Below are 22974 nucleotides of genomic sequence, written 5' to 3'. Positions count from 1 at the left end.
ATTTTTTAAAAATATTTTTTTAATAAAATATTAAAAAAAGAAATAATATAAAGTTTCAAATTTTTAGTTGAAATTATTTTTAATTAAAAATAAATTTGTATATATTTTATTTTTTTGTTTTTACTTACTTTTACTCATCTTAATAAGAGCTAAAACAGTGTTTGGTTTAAAATAAAAATCATAAAAACATTAAAAAAATCGTTTGATTAAGAGCATAAAAAAGGGGGCATGCGCGTAAAAACATCTTTTTACAAGGACACGCCATATATAGTTATTTATCCTTAACTTTTGTAGTCACTCCAGTAACAATTCCCTCGTTCTAGTAATTGTGGAAAAAAAGAATATATTAAATGTGTGTATGATGAATATAATTATGCTTATAGAAACTCACCGACATTATGCAATAAAATTTCTCACGTGCTGAAATCTAAAACTTAAAGGCATTTACGACCGTTTAATTTTTTACATAAAGACGAGAAAGAATTAGAATAATGACTTTGGATAAGTTTCTTAAACTGTGTATCAATTATTTTTTGAAAGTACAAGGCAAAGGCTGTCCCTCGTTTTATTCTTTGTTACGTTCTTTCATCTTCTTTCCATGGAAGGAACGGAATTACGTTACCCACTTGCCTCCTAATTTGATCATTTATGTTAGATTTTATTTTAAAATCAATTAACAAATTATTTAATAGATACTTCACAGTTCAAAGATTGAAACAGCAGCAGATGTGACATTTGAGTATTTTTCAATAATTTTCACCATCAAAGACTTACACAACCACACAAATGTAACCTCTCCCTCTCCTTCACCACCACCACTGCTCCTCTTACTTGAGCATCTCTCCAACTTCATTAATGTCAGCAAGGAGAGACATTTTTTTTTTTTTTTTGCTTTCACGGTTTCACCGTTTCAACTTTCACGCGCCCAAAACGACTGTAAAACTTAAAAACCGATTTCTGACCGTTCAATTTATTACATAAGGACGAAAAGCACATGTCTCTGGACAAGTTCCTTACGGTGCGTCTCAATCTCAATTATCACTTCCATGTATTTATCTACACCATTGAAACTATAAGGCAAAGGTTGTCGAAGTTAAAGGCAATGGAATGGTTCAGATGCCCCGTTTCTGGGCTTTTACTCCCCCTGTTTTTCTTTCTTGCTTTCTTCATCTTCTTTCCCCGGAAGGAACAAAATTATGTTACCCACTTGCCTCCTCCTTCGTTCCTTTCCACTATCAAACTCAACCACACAAATATAACCACTTTTTCTCCCTCTCCCTTACCACAACCACCACCACCACCACCACTTGAGCTTCTTTCCATCTTTGCTCCTGCAAATGAAAGCTACAATAACACTAGTACTGTTTTAAGTGGCGTTATTAAGGTACAAGCAACCTTAAAGTGTTCGGAGAATGTTTCTTTACTTTAATTTCAAGTGTATACTATATAGGATATTCTTTTATGTGCTCTGTTTTGTCTACCCTTTAATTTTCAGTTTTGCTTATGGCAGAAATATCCTAGTTTGGATAAAATAGAAGAAGGTTTAGCTCGAGCACGGGCATCAATTCGGGAATCTGCCCGATTTATCAACTATACTTCACCAACGAGGGAGAAAATTGTCCCCAAAAGATCCATTTACTGGAATGCACGCGCGTTTCATCAGTTAAGTTTGTGAACATTTCTGAAACCCATCGTTTTCTAGACTATTTGTGTTCAAGTTTTGGAGTTCCATGCAAATTTTGTACTCAAATTCTAGTTTATTTTATCAATCTTCATTTTATACACTGGTTTTGTCCTATTTTGTTTCACTGTTAAGTTTTGGCAGAGGAATTTCTTAATTGAGAAATGTAATAATTATAATTTTCTAATATATTTGATGTTAATTAGATCATATTCTTCTTCTCTCTCTGCCTCTTTTTACCCAAAACAGATTAGATTCTCTTTTTCTTTTTCTTTTTTGTTTTTTTTTCTTTTACTCCTGATTAAAGTTCCTTTTTGGTATAAAAGAAAGAAAGAAAAAGGTGACAAATGTGTAGAAATTGAATTTTTTTATCATAGAAATAGAAGTGTTCCTAGGAAAAATATAAATATATGCATGTAAATAAGTAAGAAATAGAACTAACAAGTTGTTTATATGATTGATTCTAAACTTCGCTTCTTATATAAGGTATTACGATGAAATAAATCAAATGTGATTGAATTAAATTTTGTTAGATACATTTACTTTGCACATATTTCTTTCCTCTCCTTAATTTTTCCTTCCAAACAAAAGCTAAGAATAGAATAAAAATATATTGAATACTTTATTGATATACTAAAAAGAGATAATTTTTTTTTCTAGAACATCAAATAAAACGGAATGGAGAAAGTATTCTTTTAATTTTTTTACGCTGTCAAATTGTTGGTCAAAATTTTATAATTTAACAATTTTAATGTTTCATTTATATTCATTATAATGTCACCGTGTGCATCTACTCTTGCTTTGACTCAAAATGCATGTATTGGAGTTTGTGACAAGAAGAAATCGTACGTAGTGGGTTTCCTAACAATATATATTTTTTTCTTTTTTTCAAAACACCTTAATTAAACAGGAGCCAGAAAGAGATGTTAAAGAGATTCAAGGTGTGGGTGTATGAGGAGGGAGAACAACCATTAGTGCACTATGGACCAGTAAACAATATATACTCAATTGAAGGCCAATTTATTGATGAAATGGATAACTATCATAAGTGGAGTCACTTCAGGGCTAGAAATCCTAACCAGGCACACGTTTTTCTCATTCCCTTCAGTATAGTTAATATTGTTCAGTATGTTTACAACCGTAATCTAAGGCAACCGGGCTCCCAATCTATTCAGCTCTTGGTGGAAGATTATATCAGGGTTATTGCACATAAGTATCCTTATTGGAATAGAACTGAAGGGGCAGACCATTTTTTACTATCATGTCATGATTGGGTAAGATATTATATCTTATCTATGTATAGTTCTGCTTTTCTTAATTACTTCCTCTTTCCTTATACTAATTTGAGACTAGGGGCAAACATATATTTCGTACTTTGATTACTAATTACTTGATTACAGTGGTTAGTAGTAAATTTATGAATTATAAAAGCAAACAAATGCTTTGCTTGATGATTCTGCAACAAAAAAATTATATATATCTAGTGTGTGTGTTTGTCAATGAAATATATTAACCAGCTTAAAACCTCCAGGAAATCATACTCCAACAAGATTCGCCTTTAAAGCATTACAAATAAAATAAAAATTATACATTTGCATCACATGCTTAGTCATAAGGTCTGTAACCTAATTAGACTCCCGCACATTCACCCAAAACACTTCACTTTCATCTCTATATATCTAGTGTAAAACACGTTATATACTAATAAAAAATATTATTTATTAAGTTCGTACTGGACAAAAAAAGTTAATAAATTACTAGTCTATAACAACAGAAACAAGTCTAAACCTTAGTAAATTATCTTATCTGCTACCATAGATACTCACAATATTTATGTCATCAACCTTTCAATTTCAGCTAAATAAAGACTATAACAATAGAAACAAGTCTAACCCTTTTTTTTCTAGTGTTTTCCAGCCCTTAGTAAGCTACTTATTTTACTTTCTTTTTTTTATTATTTCATGTTTCTTCCACTTAGGTGCCAGCTAAGGAAATTTTCATTATTGTTGTGATTAGCAATTTTGTTTTAAGAATGATATTCATTAGTAACATAAGCTTTATATGATGATTCAGGGTCCCACAATTTCGTATGCCAATCCTAAACTCTTCAAGAACTTTATCAGGGTACTATGCAATGCTAACACCTCGGAAGGATTCAGACCTAACAAAGATGTTTCTATACCTGAAGTGAATTTATTACCTAGGGGAACGCTAGGCTCACCCAATCGAGGACAACACCCAAATGACCGTACCATTTTAGCTTTCTTTGCTGGTAGAGAACATGGTGCAATTCGAACAATCTTGTTGAATCATTGGAAGGACAAAGATAATGATGTCCAAATATATGAATCTCTTCCAAAAGGCAAAGTCTATACCAAACTAATGGGACAAAGCAAGTTTTGCTTGTGCCCAAGTGGTTATGAAGTTGCAAGTCCAAGAGTGGTGGAAGCAATTTATGCAGGGTGTGTGCCTGTGTTAATTAGTAGTAGTTACTCTCCACCCTTTACTGATGTCTTGAATTGGAGCCAATTTTCAGTAGAGATTCCAGTGGAAAAAATTCCAGAAATCAAGACAATATTACAAAGTGTTTCACCGAAAAAGTATTTGAAACTGCAAATGAATGTCTTGAGAGTTCAAAGGCATTTTACAATTAATCGACCAGCAAAGCCATTTGATCTAATGCATATGATACTTCACTCGATCTGGCTCAGAAGGCTAAACCTTAAACTTGTTGATTCTAGATAGAAAGTTCTTATTCTTTTTCCCCTTGCTAGTTGTATTTTATAGTAAAAACCAAATGTTAATTATAAACTAGTATATATTTTTCATCATGTGCAGATATTAAGTTTATAATTTTTTATATTATTATGATTTTCTAACATATCTATTCATTAGTTTTAATTTTTACAATACATATATATATATATATATATATATATATATATATATATATATATATATATATATATATATATTGAATGTGCCTGTGCGTGTGTAAACAATCATGGATATTACTATATATTCAAATAATTATGTATTTATAAATATCTAATATCGTTCTAATTTATATAAGGATCTTTATATCATGCGCAAACTTTGCACGTGCTAAATTTTTTAATTATATTTTCTCAACCAATTTTTACAAACATACTAATTATGATTTTTTTGAAAAAAAATACTTATCATTCTTCTATTTATTTTATGAATTTACTTCTTATAGTTTCTCTCTTCTCACTAAAGTTAATAACATATTATTTGATTTGTACTTTTTATATCCTACTCATCTTTGAAAGTAGGGATATTAAATATGTGTATTTTTATTTTCTATTAAATTGAAAATATCAAATTACTGTTTTACTTTACTGTTATACAATATTTATTTTAAAAGTTTTATTTATTTTTTATTTTTATGAAATACTTATTCCGGAAGTTACTTTTTTATTATTATGAAACACCTATTTTGAGAAATAGATATTTTTTACTGTTATGAAATATTTATTTGGGAAATTATTTTTTATTGTTATGGAATACTTATTTCGAAAGACGAAATTATTTTTTATTGTTATATAACACTTATTCCGAAAGGCAAATTTATTTTTTATTATTATGGAACACTTATTTTAAAAGTTATTTTTTAATGTTATGGAACGTCTATTCTAAAATGATATAATATGAAGAAAAGTAATTTGGGATTTTTAAAAATTTGGAAGGTGCAGGATTCATATCCACTTCTTAAATCACCAAAAAATGTGTTAAGTTGGGTTGGACTGGTATTAGGATTAGATTGAAATTTTCAACCCAATCCTAAATGTACTAGTATGCGATTTGAGTTAATTTTTGTTATAAAAAAAGTTATAAAAATGAATGTCTCATAATTAAGAATGAATGTTATCTAGCACAATATCATTATGGGTAAGAAAAAGTTTAAATTAGTATGATATTATTATAATTCTTACCTAATTTCTTAGGCACCATTGATAGTTTTTTCTTTTTTTTTTTGCATTGAGCATTATCGAGTTATATTATTTATCATCATGATAATTGTCATGTATTCCTACATTTTGTAGTTATTTTTGGTGTAATTATGTGATATCTATTATCCTTTTGAGTTTTGTTTATGTTCATAATTAAGAATGAATGTCTCATAATTAAGAATGAATGTTATCTAGCACAATATCATTATGGGTAAGAAAAAGTTTAAATTAGTATGATATTATTATAATTCTTACCTAATTTCTTAGGCACCACTGGTAGTTTTTTTTTTTTTTTTTTGCATTGAGCATTATCGAGTTATATTATTTATCATCATGATAATTTTCATGTATTTCTACATTTTGTAGTTATTTTTGGTGTAATTATGTGATATATCTTATCCTTTTGAGTTTTGTTTATGTTCATTATAGTTAATTTTTGAATAAAAGCTTAGTTTATTTAGGTTTTTTTTTTTTTTTTTACTTTTACACTTGAACTTGGATAGTTGCTTGTGTTTTGTAGGAAATTTGTTGAATGAATCAATATGGCAGGAGTTGAAAAACATCATCACCTATTTGAAAGGGAAAGAAAACATTTGGGATTTTTCTAATCAAATTTAAGCTATCTCCATTAGGAAAGGACTTAAGCCAACACTTGGGAAAAAACATGTGGGCTACCAACAAAGCTTAAATTGTCTCTATTTTGGGGACAACAAAACATTCCGTCTTTCTTTCATTAGAATCCTTCCTTTGTTTCACTCCATTTTTTACTTTCATGGCAATAAAACATTTCTTTCTACCTCACAATCTTGGTTTAGTTATCTAATGGATTTATTATCTTGCTACAAGCTAGGAAAAATGCTTACAAGTTTTGAATCTCCATACATGGTTTGTACATGTTGTATAATTTGGTTAGAGGTTCAAGTAGTGGGATATAGACACATTAGAATGCTTTCTTTGTCCGTCACTTTACTAAAATGATCATCTTTTTGGATTTTAGAACAAATGCAACATTTTTTTCCCACTAAATTTTGGAAAATACTTTTGAAAATTTGTTGAACCTATAATTGTATTTTGGAAAGTATTTTCTAAAACCTATAATTATGTGTTCTAGAAAGTACATTCAAGAATGAAGTTTAAATTTTTGTGTTTCAGAAAGTACTTTTTGGAATAGAAAAAATTAAACATCAATTTTAAAATGTACTTTCCTGAATGATGGTATAAGGATATTTTAGTATAGTGAGTATTTATACTAGTAAAGGGAGTGTACTTAGAGAAAAAGGTGAATAAATATATTAAATGCCTCAATTTATGGCATCGAGGAACATTAATAGCCGAAATCGACAATAGAAAAGGCCCATTCTGGGTCTGAAATCCAGATGAGGCCCATGTCTTCATGCTACCCATAAGTGTGGCCCAAATTGTGCGATATGTATACAACCCTCTCACCACCTACTCTCGTGATCAATTGATGTGGATCACCATTGATTATACCAACATCATCGCCCACAGGTACCCATACTGGAACAGGACCAGAGGAGCAGATCATTTTCTAGCCTCTTGTCATGACTGGGTAACAATTCACATCATATACTTCAAAAAAAAAATGTCATTAAGATTAATCTTTGTCGATTATTTTTTTCCTAAGTACTCATAAAAGAAGAAAATAAATAAGCAAAACAACTTCAACTTTTCCTACAAGTTAAAAACAATTTATGCATTTAATTTTATAGAAACTCTTTCTTTTTACTTCTCTAAAAACTAATGTGAGTAAGTTGATTTTAGCTTATAGAATTTTTTTTTTTTAAAAAAAGCTTACAGTTTTCTTTCGTATGTTTATGAAGAAGTTTATTCAAAGTGAACATAAATAAGCATCAATTATCGATTTAGAATACCAAATTATAAATTTAGTCTATTTAATTTTGTGATGTTAGATGCAAAATATGGGGTAATATATGTTTCATTTGTTGCAGGCACCACCAGATATCTCACGAGCGGAATCAGGCAAAGAGCTTTTCAAGAACATAATAAGTGTTTCCTATTCTCCCTTGGATTTCATCTTCTTTTATTTCTTGTAAGTATTTGTGCTTTGTTTTGATTTGATGGTTTGTAGCACGTTCCAGTGTACTTATTGAAGACTTTCTTGTACCTTTATTGATTATAGTAGAGTTATTTCTTTGGTCTGAATGACCCGTGATTTTTACCCTTACATTTAAGGAGTTTGTTATTGTATTGACCTGTTTATCCATAAGAGTGTTATATAATGCCAACAAGTCAGAAGGATTTAAGCCTGAAAAAGATGTGCCAATGCCTGAAGTGAACTTACAAGGTTTTAAGTTGAGTTCACCAATTCTTGGCCTTGACCCTAATAATCGTTCTATACTTGCTTTTTTTGCTGGAGGGGTTCATGGTAGGATTAGGGAGATACTACTACAACATTGGAAAGACAAAGATGAAGAAGTTCAAGTGCATGAATATCTTCCCAAAGGCGTTGACTACCACGGTCTCATGGGACAAAGCAAGTTTTGTTTGTGCCCAAGTGGCTATGAAGTGGCAAGTCCTCGGATTGTGGAGTCCATCAATATAGGATGTGTCCCTGTAATTGTTTCAGATTACTATCAACTTCCCTTTAGTGATGTTCTTGACAGGAGTAAATTCTCATTGCATATTCCCTCGAGAAGGATAGCTGAAATCAAGACAATGCTGAAAAATGTTCCACATGCTAAGTACTTGAAATTACAGAAGAGAGTGATGAAAGTTCAAAGACATTTTGTGTTGAATCGACCAGCCAAGTCGTTTAATGTGTTTCATATGATTCTTCATTCGATATGGCTTAGACAGCTCAATATCAGGCTATACCATTAATATTTGATCATTCATCTCCGTGTACAAAAGTTAATGAAATGTGCATGACTGCAATGTAAAAACTACATATATTGACCCTGGAGTAAGTTTAACACAAACAAGCAGATCAAGGTTCTACTCTTAATTTCATCAATTATAAAATTCTTCCGAGCTTGGGGAAACTATTTTATCATATGCTTTGGCTAGTTTTACTTGTCTTTGGCTATTTTATCATACTTACAGTGGGTTGACACAAGTGGTAGTGAATTGTATTCCTTTACCAAGTAGTCGAGGGATCGATTCCTGGTTAGCCCTTAGATATGAAATAAATCGTGTTAGGAGGAGAATAATCATCTTGTGTGTGTTCTCGGTTTCCAACAGAGTTACTTTGTACCAATATCATGATTAGATTGAACCTGGAGGAGACAGGTACATCAGAGTTTAAATACTGTTATCTTCCAACCAATCAGGGACAACAAAAAAACTTTACAGCAAGGCAGCAAGCATTACAAAATTAAACTGAGAAAGGAAGACGTTGATTTGCCAATTTTCAAAACATTTTGATAAGCAAAAGCTTGTTCTGGTTTCGAGGACCAGAGCCTCCTTAGAAGAAGAGGATTGGAAGATAAGTATTGTATTTCATTGATCTGCATATTATTACATTGCTTATATTTATAGTCTAAATTCCTAACAGAATTGTGATTCTGTTATAGGAAAAGATTACAAGCATAACAGATTTGGTATTGCTGTCCCCCGATGCTCGACAACAATCATCAGCAAATCCTTTCATGCCAGCTCAGCCTTGGTCACGCATAATCCCTCAGGTATGCAGGCTTGGTGATGACTCTTTTTGACTTTCCTTCCCGCACCTCCTTGTTGCTAGATCCAGTCATAGTTGCTTTCTGCACCCCTATCTCTGTATCACATTTAGTATAGTTTTGTGCAGAGTTGCAAGACATTCACGCCGCAACAATCACAATCGGCATAGAAGGATCTGCAATGTCCCTAATTGCAAAAAACGTAACGTGATAACAACTTTAATTTGAAACCTTGAATGGAAAGTCTTGGTCTTGTAAAAGGAGATCTATTATGATTGTGACAACAATGCTTGGTAAGTTGGTATTACTCTACAAACCATATACCATTGTAGCATGCTTTTCTGCTTCCCTTACACCCCAATTCCACATCAATTCTCAAAACTTTGCAGGTTAAAAGCGCTTACTTTAGCAGAAACATTAAGTGAGCATCATGCTTACTCATGTAATTTAGAAGCCATTGGTTCCTTATCAGTTATCATCACAATGTTATTTATATGGTTCTTATTATTCTCCTGAATGATTAGCACTTCCACTTCAGTAGACAGTTTAGCAGTGGATCAATTAATCCGAGATGGTGAGACTTTGGTTTCAGCAAGTGGAATTACCGAAGTGGGTTTCTTAAGTCCTGGCGATTCAAAAAGACGATACTTGGGTATATGGTACAGAAATATATCCCCTTTAACAGTGGTGTGGGTGGCTAACCGAAATACACCTCTCCAGAATACATCAGGAGTCCTAAAACTCAACCAGAAAGGGTTTCTTGTGCTTCTCAATGCTACAAACAGCGCCATTTGGTCATCCAACATATTAAGCACGGCTCTTGGGTTTGGGAAATTTTGTAGTGAGAAATGGACAGGAAACTAACGAGGACAGCGTCTTGTGGCAGAGTTTTGATTATCCGATACAATCGTCCCAGGGATGAAACTTGGATGGAATTTAGAGACTGGTCTAGAAAGATATGGATTATCTTGGAAAAGTGTCGAGAATCCTGCTGAGGGAGACTATACTGTAAAAATTGACCTAGGAGGATATCCTCAAATGGTTATATTCAGGGTACCTGATATAAAAACAAGGATAGTGCCATGGAATGGCTTGTCTATAGTTGGATATCCAGGTCCAAATCATCTATCGTTGCAGGAATTTGTGATCAATGAAAAAGAGGTGTATTATGAGTACGAGCTTCTTGATAGATCAGTCTTCAGCTTATATACACTGGCTCCTTCAGGTACTGGGCAGGGTTTGTTTTGGACAACTGAAATAAGCACCCGGAAAGTTGTCTCCATTGGGGAGCAAGATCAATGCGAAAATTACGCCTTTTGTGGTACAAATTCTATATGCAGTTATGAAGGAAACTATTCCACTTGTGAATGTGTGAAAGGATGTGTTCCCAAGTTCCCTCAATACTGGAATTTATCAATTTGGTCTAACGGTTGTGTTCCAAGGATCAAGTCTAATTGCAAAAACGGCTATACATATGGCTTCTTAAAGTACACACAGATGAAATTGCCAGACACATCTTCATCATGGTTTAATAAGACCATGAAACTCGAGGATTGTCACAAGTTGTGTCTAGAAAACTGTTCTTGTTTAGCATATGCAAGTTTAGATGTTCGTGGTGGAGGAAGTGGCTGTCTACTTTGGTTTAATAACCTGGCTGACTTGAGGAAATTCTCTCAATGGGGACAAGACCTTTATATCAAAGTCCCTGCTTCAGATCTATGTATTCAATCTTATTTATTTGTTTTTTTTTATTTTTAATTTTAGGCTTTTGTTTCATCATTCCTTTTCCACATTATATTTCTTGTTGATTATTTCATTATTCTAAGAGAAGGGAGGGGAGCAGAGTAAGGTCATGACAACATTTTGGTATTGCAGCTTGAAATTCCATGCTTAAGTGGATACATTAAATAAAAGTCATTAGTGATGGATGTTATTGGTTATATGGGATTTATTTTTCAAATTAAATACATTGCCTTTCTAACTGGCTCATTCTACTGAAATTAAACTCACTTGATTGAAATAGAATTGTTTTAGTAACAGTGGTGACTTATCATGCTCTGCATCTTTTAGATCATGTTGCAACTGGCCATGAAAACATCAAGAAAAAGATAGTAGGAATCACTGTTGGTGTGACTACTTTTGGATTAATCATCACGTGCGTGTGCATATTGATAATTAAAAATCAAAGTAAGTATATTGATAAAATTAAGCATTTAATACAGGCAATAGGCACCAAAAAATTTACATATTATACGTCATGCCAAGGGTTTATGTACTGTTATTTTCCAACCAATCAGGGGCTGCAAGAAAAATTTACAACAAGCATTACAAAAGTAAACAGATAATAGAAGACATTGATTTGCCAACTTTCGCTTTGTCAGCCTTAGCTAATGCCACTGAAAACTTCTCAACCAAAAATAAGCTCAGAGAAGGTGGATTTGGACCAGTATACAAGGTGATGAAAAAAATGGTATCAGGAACTTCTATTTTCCTTAAAACCTTTCTAACACTAGCAGAAGATTATTTTACAGGGCACACTTATGGATGGGAAAGTGTTAGCAGTGAAAAGGCTTTCAAAGAAGTCAATACAAGGGTTGGATGAGTTCAAAAAAGAAGTGGCATTGATTGCGAAACCTCAGCACCGTAATCTTGTAAAGCTTCTTGGTTGTTGCATAGAAGGAGAAGAAAAAATGCTGATCTATGAATACATGCCCAACCAAAGCTTGGACTACTTTGTTTTTGGTTAGAGCCCTTACAATTTTATTCTAAACATCTAGGGAAATCTTCTTATTGCTTATTTGTTGTTTATAAAATTATGGAGACTGCATCTGCTATTCCTAATACGTGTGTGTATTTGACTAGATGAAACCAAAAGGAAGTTGCTAGATTGGCGAAAACGTTTCCACATTATCAGTGGCATTACTTGAGGACTTCTTTATCTTCATCAAGACTCTAGGTTAAGGATTATTCACAGAGATCTAAAAACTAGCAATATTTTACTAGATGCCAATTTGGATCCCAATATATCAGACTTTGGCCTGGCTCGATCATTTTTCGGAGATCAAGTGGCTGGAACATAGTTAGTTTCTATCTAATTATGACTTTTTGATATTGCTGTATCAACTTTTGATTATTTTACTATGAAAATTTTATTGCCAGTGGTTACATGCCTCCTGAGTATGCTGCGCGTGGTCATTTCTCATTGAAGTCAGATGTTTTTAGCTATGGAGTGATTCTGCTAGAGATTGTAAGTGGGAACAAAAACAGGGAATTTGCCGACCCCGAAAATTACAATAATCTTCTTGGGAATGTAGGCCTGTTGATTAGAATGTGGTTAAAGAATCAAAAGTAGAAAGAAGGATTTTATAGGAAAATGTAACCATGCACTTCTATGATTTCCAATGCAACTTATTAATTCTTTTGACCTTTAGTTTAAATTGAATTATTTCCAACCTAACTAATTTACTTGTTACCATCTTAGGCATGGAGATTATGGACTGAAGAGAGGACGTTGGAAATACTAGATGATGTGTTAGAAGAAAAATGCACGCCTCATGAAAGGCCTATTGTGCGTGCAACAACATGTCATTAGTGGTTTTAATGTTGAATGGTGATAAATTGTTGCCAAAACCAAAGGTTCCGGGCTTTTACACCCAAAACGATGTTGCATTTGAAGCAGATCACAACTTGTGTTCAGTTAATGAACTTTCCATCACAGTGTTAGATGCAGGATTGGAAAGGAAGGCTGGAAAATGTTAAGGATTAATTCATCTTCCAAATGTGGGATATAGTACGTCCTTCTTTAAGCATGCATAATTAATTAGTGAAAGGGATATTACGAGCTCTTTTTTTATTTCTTATTATCTTTGTTGCATGCATACAAACACGTATGAAATAAGCAAAGACTTCTATCTATGAACACAATTATTGCTAATTGTTAATTGCAATTTGCAATAGGATATAGATGCGAATTAAGCTTCTTCAGAACGATATTTGTTTTTATATAATTAAAATTTTATTATAATAACTAAATATTTCTAAATTCATAAATTATATTTTGAATTGAAGATGAACAATTTAAATATGATATAACGATAATTAAATATTAACCATTTTCTAAAACAATTTATTAAAATTAATTTTAGAAATGAAAATAAAAGAGAGTATATTATAAAAGAGATAAATAAATGGTTATAAGTTAAATATATTAATGCGCTATAATAATATTATATATTAGTATACATTTATACTTTTCTATTCAAATCATGCTTTATAAAGTTGCTTCGACTTTCATTTTTCACTTGTCCTTCAGAAACCAAGCTCTTGATGCTAGTGGTTGAGATTCTCGTAGAAAAATGTTTTTCAAAAGAAGAGGAAATGTATGAGCAGAGAAGCTTGTTAAATTTTTATTTTCAGATTCTATATATAAAACTGAATAAATTATTCATTTTCATACTACATGTATTTAGGCATATCTTCAACGCATCATATAAATACATTTTATTTATGATTTTTATGGAGATTTTATTCACTAATTTATTCATGATTTTTATCAAATCAAATTCAGCGCATGAAGAAGGTTTAAATATTTATTTTTCTTATAATTTAACTTTTTTTTTTACTTTTTATCTTTACAAAATTATTATTTTTTATTTTTAATACTTGTAAATTATCATTTTTTATTTTTAATTCTTAAAGTATTTTAGATAATATTTTAAATAACAAAAAAACGTCATATAAAACAACACAAGAATAAAAAAATATAATTTGTAAGGATTAAAAATAAAAAATAAAAAAAATTAAATTATAAGAAAAAAAATGTATTTCAACCCATGAAAAATGAAAAAGGTAAACAGAGAATAGAAGGAGAAGAAAATGCAAAGACCTTGATTGATTGGATTTGATTCCATAGCATACCCTAAACAACTAAACCCTCCATTAAGAGCACACACACTGACATGTAGCTTTTCAAAACTCAACCAAACTCGTTCACGGATGCAAAGAGAGTGTGTGAGTTTGTTTCAGTGTTTACACAAAACCTCAACCTAAAGTGAAAAACACTTGCTAGTCCCTTCACAATCACAAGCTAAGGTTGAAGGTTGAAGAAGACATGGCCGAGGATGGCAGCCTCCCTCCACGCGCCTCCATTCCATCCGGCGATAACTCCGTTTGGGCCGATGTCTCCCCTCTCCTCCAAGCCGCCTGCCAAGGTCAATAACATGCACTGCTTCTTCCTTTTTTTTTACCTATTACAGTACTTGATCGCTTCATACGTAACTCTTTAATTAAATAAAATACTTGTGTCAAACTTGCTTCCTCGTTATTTTGCTTAACAAATTTGTGTTTTATAAACTAGAATATTAAATAATATCAATTTCTATTGTGGTTCTTGATTTAACTTCCCTTGTTGCATTGGCAGATCTTCAAGAGGGAGAGCTTATTCATGGAGACAACTTCAATCTTTTTGCCGCCATGTCTGCATTGGAGGTATTCTTTTTATATCTATTCACACAAACACAATCATATAATTTTTCTTATAGATATTTAAGAATGAGAAATGTCTAGAGGTAGACTATTTAGAGGAGCTGTTTTCTGTTTTCTGTATCATTAACTTGTACAAATTGCTTTTTGTTGAATGTTTTTTCAGATAATGGACCCGAAGATGGATTCTGGTATTGCTTGTACATACTACTCTCTCGATGAAGCCATTGAGAATGGTGTTGCTCCAATTCCTATTAGTGCTGATAAAACTACCGATGTTCGATGCATGATTGACATCATGGACCATCTACTAGCCTGTGAGGTATCTCTTTCCAAGGGGGCTGAAAAATTCCTCTCTTTCTCCAAAACATACTCAAACATCAGCATTGTGAGGCTGACAAATGTACAATCTTAATATGATGCTCTTTAGTCATTATTTATTTGTTAATGCACAATAATTTATTCTCTTTTTAATTATCTGATTACATCCAAATTTACTCTTTATTTCTTAAACTTGCTTTTCCCCCCTCTGAGATGTATTGCAAAACATTCATCCAATAAGCATAATTTTTTGTCAAATAGAAAATTAGAACTTATATAAACACAATTTTTAGCAATACACAACACAAATAGTAACGGCTGTAACATTTGTTTGTGTTAAATAGCTCTGTCTGTTATACACAAGTCTTCATTTGTATCTTCCTTCTCTTTTATGTTAGTTGTCATTTGACCTTGCAGGCAACATGGCACAAGGGTCATTCATTGGCACAAACTGTCTATTCTTGCCTCTATCTCCTACGACCTGAAAGGACATCGTCGCATGCCCTGTTGCACTCTTACTGTAAAGTCATACGTGCAACCTGCAAAGCAATCCTTTCAGTTGTCTCACAAGCTCGAACACATGAAGTAAAGTATTCCAACAGCTCTTATTTTTATTTTTATTTTTAAAATCTCTACTGTATATAAACATTTTTTTTGTGTCGTTATCTATCTGAAAATTTTAATTTCTTTTGTTTGGTCAAATAAATAATGGTTTTTCTTTTTTTGGAAGAATGTGATTATTTATCGTCCTGCTGCCATTCATTAAATAACTTTAGGAAGAAAAGTATGGAATAAAATGTTAGGACTTACGAATCTTTATGTTCAATATTTTTCAATTTATTTGTGCGGATCTCACTTTATGGTTAAATGTTGTGATCTTTATGTGTCACTTTACTGATTTACACTGACATGCAGCCTTCCTCTAAATGGTTGCATATAGACATGTGGCCATAGTTGTTTGATTTCCTAACACATGCTCTACATATATGTACTTTTTATAAGCTGTATATTTCTATGAACATTTGATCATATTTATTTGTCCTTCTATTTTGAGCACATTCTTTCATAGCATTTTTATTAAAAAATGGTCGTATTTATTTGTGTCAGGAAGAGGATCTATTTACCATGGCATATGGCCTTCCTTTGAGTGGAGATGGAGATGAAAAGTGTTTATCAATGCTAAATGCTGTCGAAGAAACAATATCTCGCCAATTGCGTGCTTGTAAGGTTTCATCGTCAAAAAGAAGAGTGCCAGAAGGTAATTGCTTTTTCTTAGATAGGTCTTGTTACCGGTGTGTTCAGAGGTTATGTTTCTAACTTTTTTATTGCAATCACTTAGCATATCTTATGCTATGGGCTGTCTTATAGGATAATATATTTCAAATTTCCCTATAAAAAAGAAGGTAATTGCTTGTTGAAATTTAAAAAGTTACATTTTGTTTTGTTGGTGAGGTCTCATCAAAGTTGTCGTAAGGTTCAAATAGTTTTGCATCAGGGAGTCTTGTATTCATATGTAAAATGTTGTAAGTACCTGTTGTGGATGGCATTATGCCATCCTTGAATAATGTTGTTCATAATGCCCAAATACTATTCTGTTTTACAGTCTCTAAGCTTCATAATGTCAAACTCAAAATCGTCTTGCCTTTTCCCCCAGTCACACAAAGGGGTGCGACATATGCTGATTCCTTTTAATTTAGTTGTGAGCTATTTGGTTGCAGATATTGAACCACTTCAAAATAATCCTGATCTGGAAGAAGGCTACTGCAAAGCGCTGTTGTGTCGATTACGTTTTCGTAAGGTTTTATCCTATGTTTATTCTCTTCTAAGTTATGCAAATAATGTAGAATTATACATGCATAATTTATGCATTAGACATAAGTTGTCTATTTGTAAGTGAGCATACTAATATATTTAATCAATCCACACATGTCAAAGATAAGATGATAAGCACTGTAAAATTATCATGAACCCTTTGAAATTTCCTTGATTAGCATAGTTTTAGTTTGATAAAGGAAGTTGAGGATGTCCTTACTCCTAATGCCCATATATGCCATATTATGCATTTGGCTTTAAAACTTGGGTACCCATAACTGGAACCTTTTGTATTCCTTACATCGTCACTATTCTGGTCATAATGGCTTCATGGAGGTTCAAATGTATGACCTCCAAACTACCCAATCCCCTCGCAACTACCCTAATCCTAGTGGCTTTCCCTGATGGTACTTTTATTAGTCATTTAGTGTATTTGTGCTTCCATCTTGTGCTTATTCAACTTTCATTGCAATTTCAATTCTTTCTTGTCAACTATGCATGCTTTCTTTGACTGAAATTTCACGACATGATTTTATTTCAGCATTTTTACCATCTTTTGATGTCTATGAAACGACCCCAAGGAAGGGGTTTGGAGTTAGCAAGAAAACACATAGCTTCATGCATTTCAGAGATTGATTACATTCGAAAATGTTCGGAGTTTCTTAGAGCTAATGCACATGGAATTTCTGAGCAAAACTTAGACAATACAACTGCATCTGGTTGTCAACCAATTGGCTTTGATGCTAGTTTAAACTGTAGATTATCTGCCCCAACACCACCACGGTCAATCAAAATTCATTCTTGGGAAAAGGTAAGTGTTTATAGGTATGCTTTTAATTCATGAAACTTATTTTCATTGTTATAATCTTTCCATTTTATCTCTTCCAGGCCCTTGAATATTTCATGAAACTCCTTCAAGACCTAGACGTTGTATGTTCCTACTCATTGGACCCATCATTAGAAGCTGCTTTACTCTTTGTGGTTAAATTCCAGAAATCTCGACCTGATTTGGTTGCTAGAGCTCATCTTCAGGTGGATCTTGAATGTTCCTTGATTTGACTGTCTTGTTATAGCTACTTTAATGAATTTTCTACATAGACTAGCTATTTAATTAAATTTGAGTATTTTTCAATTAGATTTTTTCTTTTTTTCTTAGGAGACACAGCCAGGAAGAGAAAAATATAGTCTTTTATGAAAATGTGAATTTTTCCGTTGTACCCTATTTAATATATTGAATAGGGAAACAGCCTCTTTGCATATGCAAGGGCAAGACAGCATACAATGACTTTCCCCCATACTTTGCATGGCAAGGAGCCTCCTCCAGACACTAGGGTACGTTAGTTTTTTCTATGTCGAGGAATCAGCCTCCTGAAAAGGCTGTGCCTGCTATAGACCATGTGGGTCTGACCCTTCCCTGAACCTCACACACAGTGGGACCTTCATAACATTGGGTTGCCCTTTTTTTATGTGATAGTGTTAGTTGGTAAGCATGTATTACTTGTAACCTGATTATTGGCACTGTTAATGAGTATTATATGTTATCAGAGTTTTTACCTTGTTGAACAGAATATTAGGGAGTGACATCACTATAAAGCTTGCATCTATTAGTAAAAATGTTGAAGGAACTATTATTAATAGCTAAGCACAGCACCTGATTTCTTCTAACACTTGTACTTTTGGAAGAACCTTTTATGGGTTGCTAGAGACACACAAAGTAACACTTGTTATGTCTTCATGCTTCTTATTAGAATGTTGATGCTTGTCTTTGTGCTATTGGTCCATTGTGTCACTATGTCCATACCTGTAAGGCCATGCTAGATGTGCATGGTAGCAGAATTGTGCTTACTACTATTGTTTTGTGCTCTGTTCTCCAACCTCAACCATTAAAACTTGTTATCAGCTTCTGCTGGTCCAGGATGGGAAACTCTATGGTCGGGATCCTATGTTTTCTATGATCACTGGAGCTGCTGGATTACCTGGAGTCACAGAGAATTATGACTTTCAGAAAAATGAATTTATGGTGCAACTAGGACAGGTAACGCAGTTATAGCTATTGGCATACTATTAATGATCTACGTAACATAACTCCTTTCACTCTTTTGTATGTGTTCCTGAACTTATATAGACATGCATACTTTCGATGACGATGATGATAATCTTTTTACCTGAAATTATCAAGGCTCAATTACTTCCTTTTATCTAATTTTGTTAGTTTTTATAATCAACCTAGATTTTCTGACTCAAGGACAATATCATTCCCATATGAATTCTTGTCCTCCTAAGAAATGGCTGCACCATTCATGATTGATTTAGTTAGACACTGTATAATCTGTTCAAGTATTATGCATGCAGTTGGTGATAAATTTACTCAAAATTCTTTGTACAAATGCTGCTTGGCAAAGGCGTAAGCTAGGGAAAATGTTACAAGACTGGCATGTCACCTATGTACAGGTGTGTCCTTTGCTTGTTTTCCAGAGTATACTACAAGCTTCCTCTCCCCCTTTTTCTTTCTTGTGCTGTAAAATCAACATGTCTTATTTTCTTTAAGAAATTGAGTTAAATTTTAGGAAGGTTTTCATGGAGGCTTCTTAATTTAATACATTATCTTACTCTGAGAGAAACCTTTTTTTTTGTGGGGGTGGGTGGGTGGGGGGGGGGTTAGATTTTTTTGAGTTACTAGTATTTGTTTTTCTTATTTGACGGCAGGAACACAAAAAAAAAGTTGAAAAATGCAAAAAGAATACAATAGAAATTTGTTATAGGGGAAGGGATTAAATGGTCAAGATATCCCGGCATTGGGTGTGGGATTAAGCTTCTATGGTTAATGCAAATACATATATTTTATGACTGCCCGGAAGTACATTTAAAATTAATCTGTTAATCTTGCATTACTCTGCAGCTAGAGATGACTTTTAAAGGAGAGTTTGAAGAAGCCTCAAAAACTTCAAACAATAAGGTTTGTTGCTTGTTAGTTTACCAATTGTCTGGTGCTCCTTAAAAAGTTAGTTTTCAGAAACCTTTGAGAAATAATGTTAAACTCACGTGGAAGTGAGTTTTCTTGTGTTGCATTGCAGCACACATGCTTTTCATGGGCATAAATGGGCTGATTGTCTATTAGCTGCTATCTCTAAACTACAATTCATCTGCTAATTTATAATATTGCTCCTGTTCTAGCAGAAAATATGTTTCAAAATATACCAACATATTCTCGCATGGGTAGAAGAGCAAACTTATTGGATAGCGTTTCGATTTCTCAATTTGGGATTTGAATTGGAACTCTACTCTGTCCATGATTATTGCATGGTATACTGGTATATTTATGTTGTGTTGATCAAGCTCACTGAGAAGAAACATCTCCGCATGGCAATGAGCAGTGACTCTGGTATGTGACAATAATTCATCAAGAGTTTTTATTAAGAAAAGTGATTTATATGTGTAAAGAGGGAATACTTTGCTTTATCTTTGGCAACAGTTTAACGACTCTCACAGTAGTATGATTAAGAATTTTGTAATAGTGCATTTGGTTATTAGAAGAAAAAATAAGCTTATGCTGACTCTGACTTCAATATGTACCTGTGTCCTGTTGACCAGCTAAGAAAAAGACAAAGAAAAAAAGGGATTCTTTCAAGGATGGGGAGATTGATTATCAGATCCCAGCAGCTGTTATGTTTCTTCAAAGCCAAATATATCTTGCTGAAGGACTAAGCATGGTAATTTTGTCTATATTTTCTCAATGATGATGTCTTTCATTATTTCATCTAGGAATAGAGATGTGAGACATTAATGGCTTGAAAATTTCCTTCCAGGTCTGTCGGTTCTAGAATTTAGTAGTCTGTATGTGATCTGTATGTATGATAATTTACTTTAACCTTGTATTTTTCTTTTGCTATTTGATCCAATTTGGTGGACTTACATTCTGCAGCAATCCAATTATTTTTTTAGATGTTTGCTGCTTTGAGGAATGAGTGCAGAATAGTTCCACTGCAAAGCCCTTTCAATACAGAGCATGAGGTAAGGTTTTCTGTTTCACCATATACAAATTTCAAATGTATTAAAAACATTAAAAACGTTGTGTCTTTGCTAAAACTAAAACTTAGCATGTTGAGTTTACAAACAGTGCCAAACTTTAATGCTTGGTTTCTTTTAAGTGTATTAATATTTAATATAATAAGATTACACTAATGGATACTATTTCAATTAGTTTATCGCTTTCAGAAAATTTTCACTAATTTCAGTTTTGGCATGTAATCAAACCCCACTAAATTTCAATGATGAATCTTTTCATTACCAGTGTTGGATTGAGTTTTCAGACGGGTCCTAAATCCTAGTCCGTTTTTCTGTCTTTTAGAACCATCAAATACTCATTTCCCATACATCATATACTAAATTGTGGTTTCATAGTTCCCACCATTTCATGGCTCCGGCTTGGATGAAACAAATATATCTTATGTATAACTAATTATTAATATTGTTTTTTTGCCTGAATACATGTAATTTTGTCATGCTGATAAGATAGTTGAATACTTGTAATCTTGTCATGCAGATAAGAAAAGATAGTTTTGGATATACAAGTATAGATTTGCCAAAATATAAGGAGAAACCTTCAATAAATTATTTAAACTGCATTTAGAGGCTTTTCTATGGTATCCAAGTATATTTTGTGAATATCTAAAAGATCCAGAGATATTCAGTAAACGGAATCTTTGTTTATACTTAACAATAATATGTATACGTAGTTCATGACCAATTTGTGGATGGTTAACCCATGGAATTTTGTACTTTATTAATCAAGCTTTTCATTTGCAACTTAATTAACATATAAACTTTTCTCCAGATATTTATTCAGCAATTCGAGCTTTTACAGAAAGCTTGCGTTCCTGATCACATCTCATATGTGTCATTCAAGGAGTCAACTATGCATGCTAACTTCTCTGTGAGTATTCTTTTGAAAATTATCATGTGGTGTTGCTTTTAGAGACAATTTTTTTACTTGTTTGTTTCTCCTTCAGACCCTAGCTATCTGTGATTACTTCAAGGAAGCTCAGAGGATAGCAAAAGAGGTGAAAAGTAGTTTTGCCAATGACCCTGACACAATGGCCGAGCTGTGCAGAGTAGAGCAAGTAGCAGAACGCAACAGCATTGCCTTGAATGTTTGTCAGGCAGGAGCCCTTGATCCAAAGTTGAAGATTTCTTTTACATTCTGTCATCATCCTTTCTATGCTACTGCTATTGTGAAGAGATCCTGATAGTAGATTCAACCAATTTTGAAACATGTTATAGGGTGTTAGGAGCAAATGAGTTGTGGCGTTAGCAGTTGTAACACTAGTATTTATTCAAACAATTTTTGTGGTTCATATTATTGGATTGAAATTGTAATTTTTTTATGATAAATAAATAAATAAAAATATTTATGGTAATTTTCCTTCCATGGCTGCACCCTAAAAGCTGAAGAGAGAACATTTTTTTGAGTGTCTTGACACTTGGGGGCAACTTGTTTAAGGCTTTAAGCTGAAATGGCAATGCTTCTAAGTTGCTTGTATAATGTACTATCAATTTATTTAGATTTTTTTTTAGACTCGCGCTATTGGAAAGTTCCATTGAGAGTTTCGATTAATCAGACTTGAGCCAACTTGACTCATTTAAGGGGACAAAGTTCTCTTAGTATATGGTTTCCATTGACAAGACTTGGACTTGAATGCAAGATGTTGCTTAAGAGAAATTAAAATCGGAGTAATTGGGGTATTATGTTTAAAATGCGTTTAATAAGTTTTGAAAAATGCCTGTAGTATTTTTTTAAATTTTTTTTAAGATATCTCTTTTTTTGGTGAATTAAGAAAATATCTTTTAGTTTATAAGAAAATAAAATATTTTTATTTTTTGATAACTTATCTAGTTATTTAAATTTTTTTAGATATACTTTTAATTAGAGTATTTTGAATGATGAAGGTTTTAAATATATATATATATATATATATATATATATATATATATATACACACCATTTTGAGCAATTGACATATAAGGATGGTTTCTTATATAGGAATCA

The 22974-nt window shown here is 32.6% G+C and overlaps 3 protein-coding genes, 1 long non-coding RNA gene and 1 pseudogene across 9 annotated transcripts; all 5 read left to right on the top strand.

The window, feature by feature from the left end:
• Positions 1–776: 776 nt before the first annotated feature.
• Positions 777–4546, top strand: LOC100816304 (xylogalacturonan beta-1,3-xylosyltransferase). 2 transcript variants are annotated; one of them, XM_003542599.5, is made up of 4 exons: positions 777–1384; positions 1511–1662; positions 2592–2955; positions 3755–4546. In XM_003542599.5, the coding sequence occupies exons 1-4, from the start codon at positions 995–997 to the stop codon at positions 4424–4426; spliced, it is 1578 nt and encodes a 525-aa protein (XP_003542647.2). In that variant the 5' UTR covers positions 777–994; the 3' UTR covers positions 4427–4546. The 2 variants fall into 2 exon arrangements, with proteins under 2 accessions (XP_003542647.2, XP_025980919.1); XM_026125134.2 differs by lacking the exon at positions 777–1384 and having other exon boundaries at positions 1511–1663.
• A 3317-nt stretch (positions 4547–7863) lies between these two features.
• On the top strand, positions 7864–8944 carry LOC121173277 (probable glycosyltransferase At5g20260; the record flags this gene model as incomplete). The annotated part of the gene is made up of 1 exon (XM_041007935.1): positions 7864–8944. A coding segment is annotated over one exon (654 nt), but the record flags the coding sequence as incomplete, so codon positions are not given.
• A 25-nt stretch (positions 8945–8969) lies between these two features.
• LOC100802609 (G-type lectin S-receptor-like serine/threonine-protein kinase At4g27290) lies at positions 8970–12394 on the top strand (annotated as a pseudogene).
• A 79-nt stretch (positions 12395–12473) lies between these two features.
• Positions 12474–13233, top strand: LOC121172663 (uncharacterized). Its single transcript, XR_005887863.1, has 2 exons — positions 12474–12561; positions 12796–13233. It is a non-coding gene; the product is annotated as an uncharacterized lncRNA (long non-coding RNA).
• Positions 13234–14168: 935 nt separating this feature from the next.
• LOC100815769 (N-alpha-acetyltransferase 35, NatC auxiliary subunit) lies at positions 14169–22345 on the top strand. 5 transcript variants are annotated; one of them, XR_005887862.1, is made up of 16 exons: positions 14169–14524; positions 14734–14801; positions 14962–15117; positions 15534–15701; positions 16224–16374; positions 16835–16914; positions 17470–17739; positions 17817–17960; positions 18829–18963; positions 19281–19379; positions 19828–19884; positions 20103–20310; positions 20520–20638; positions 20735–20773; positions 20871–20939; positions 21763–21779. XR_005887862.1 is itself a non-coding variant. In XM_041008161.1 (16 exons), exons 1-16 carry the CDS (start codon positions 14425–14427, stop codon positions 22172–22174), a joined length of 2145 nt encoding a protein of 714 aa, XP_040864095.1. In that variant the 5' UTR covers positions 14170–14424; the 3' UTR covers positions 22175–22345. The 5 variants fall into 5 exon arrangements, 3 of the variants coding, with proteins under 3 accessions (XP_040864095.1, XP_006594252.2, XP_006594250.2); XM_041008161.1 differs by lacking the exon at positions 20735–20773 and adding an exon at positions 21938–22345 and having other exon boundaries at positions 14170–14524; positions 18844–18963; positions 21763–21861; XM_006594189.3 differs by lacking the exon at positions 20735–20773 and adding an exon at positions 21938–22345 and having other exon boundaries at positions 14171–14524; positions 20106–20310; positions 21763–21861.
• Positions 22346–22974: the final 629 nt, after the last annotated feature.

The sequence above is a fragment of the Glycine max genome, chromosome 13 (genome assembly GCF_000004515.6).
Source record: "Glycine max cultivar Williams 82 chromosome 13, Glycine_max_v4.0, whole genome shotgun sequence".
In the NCBI taxonomy this organism is placed as follows: Eukaryota; Viridiplantae; Streptophyta; class Magnoliopsida; order Fabales; family Fabaceae; genus Glycine; species Glycine max.
Note: the sequence above shows the minus strand (reverse complement) of the source record. Positions and strands in the feature narration are given on the sequence as shown.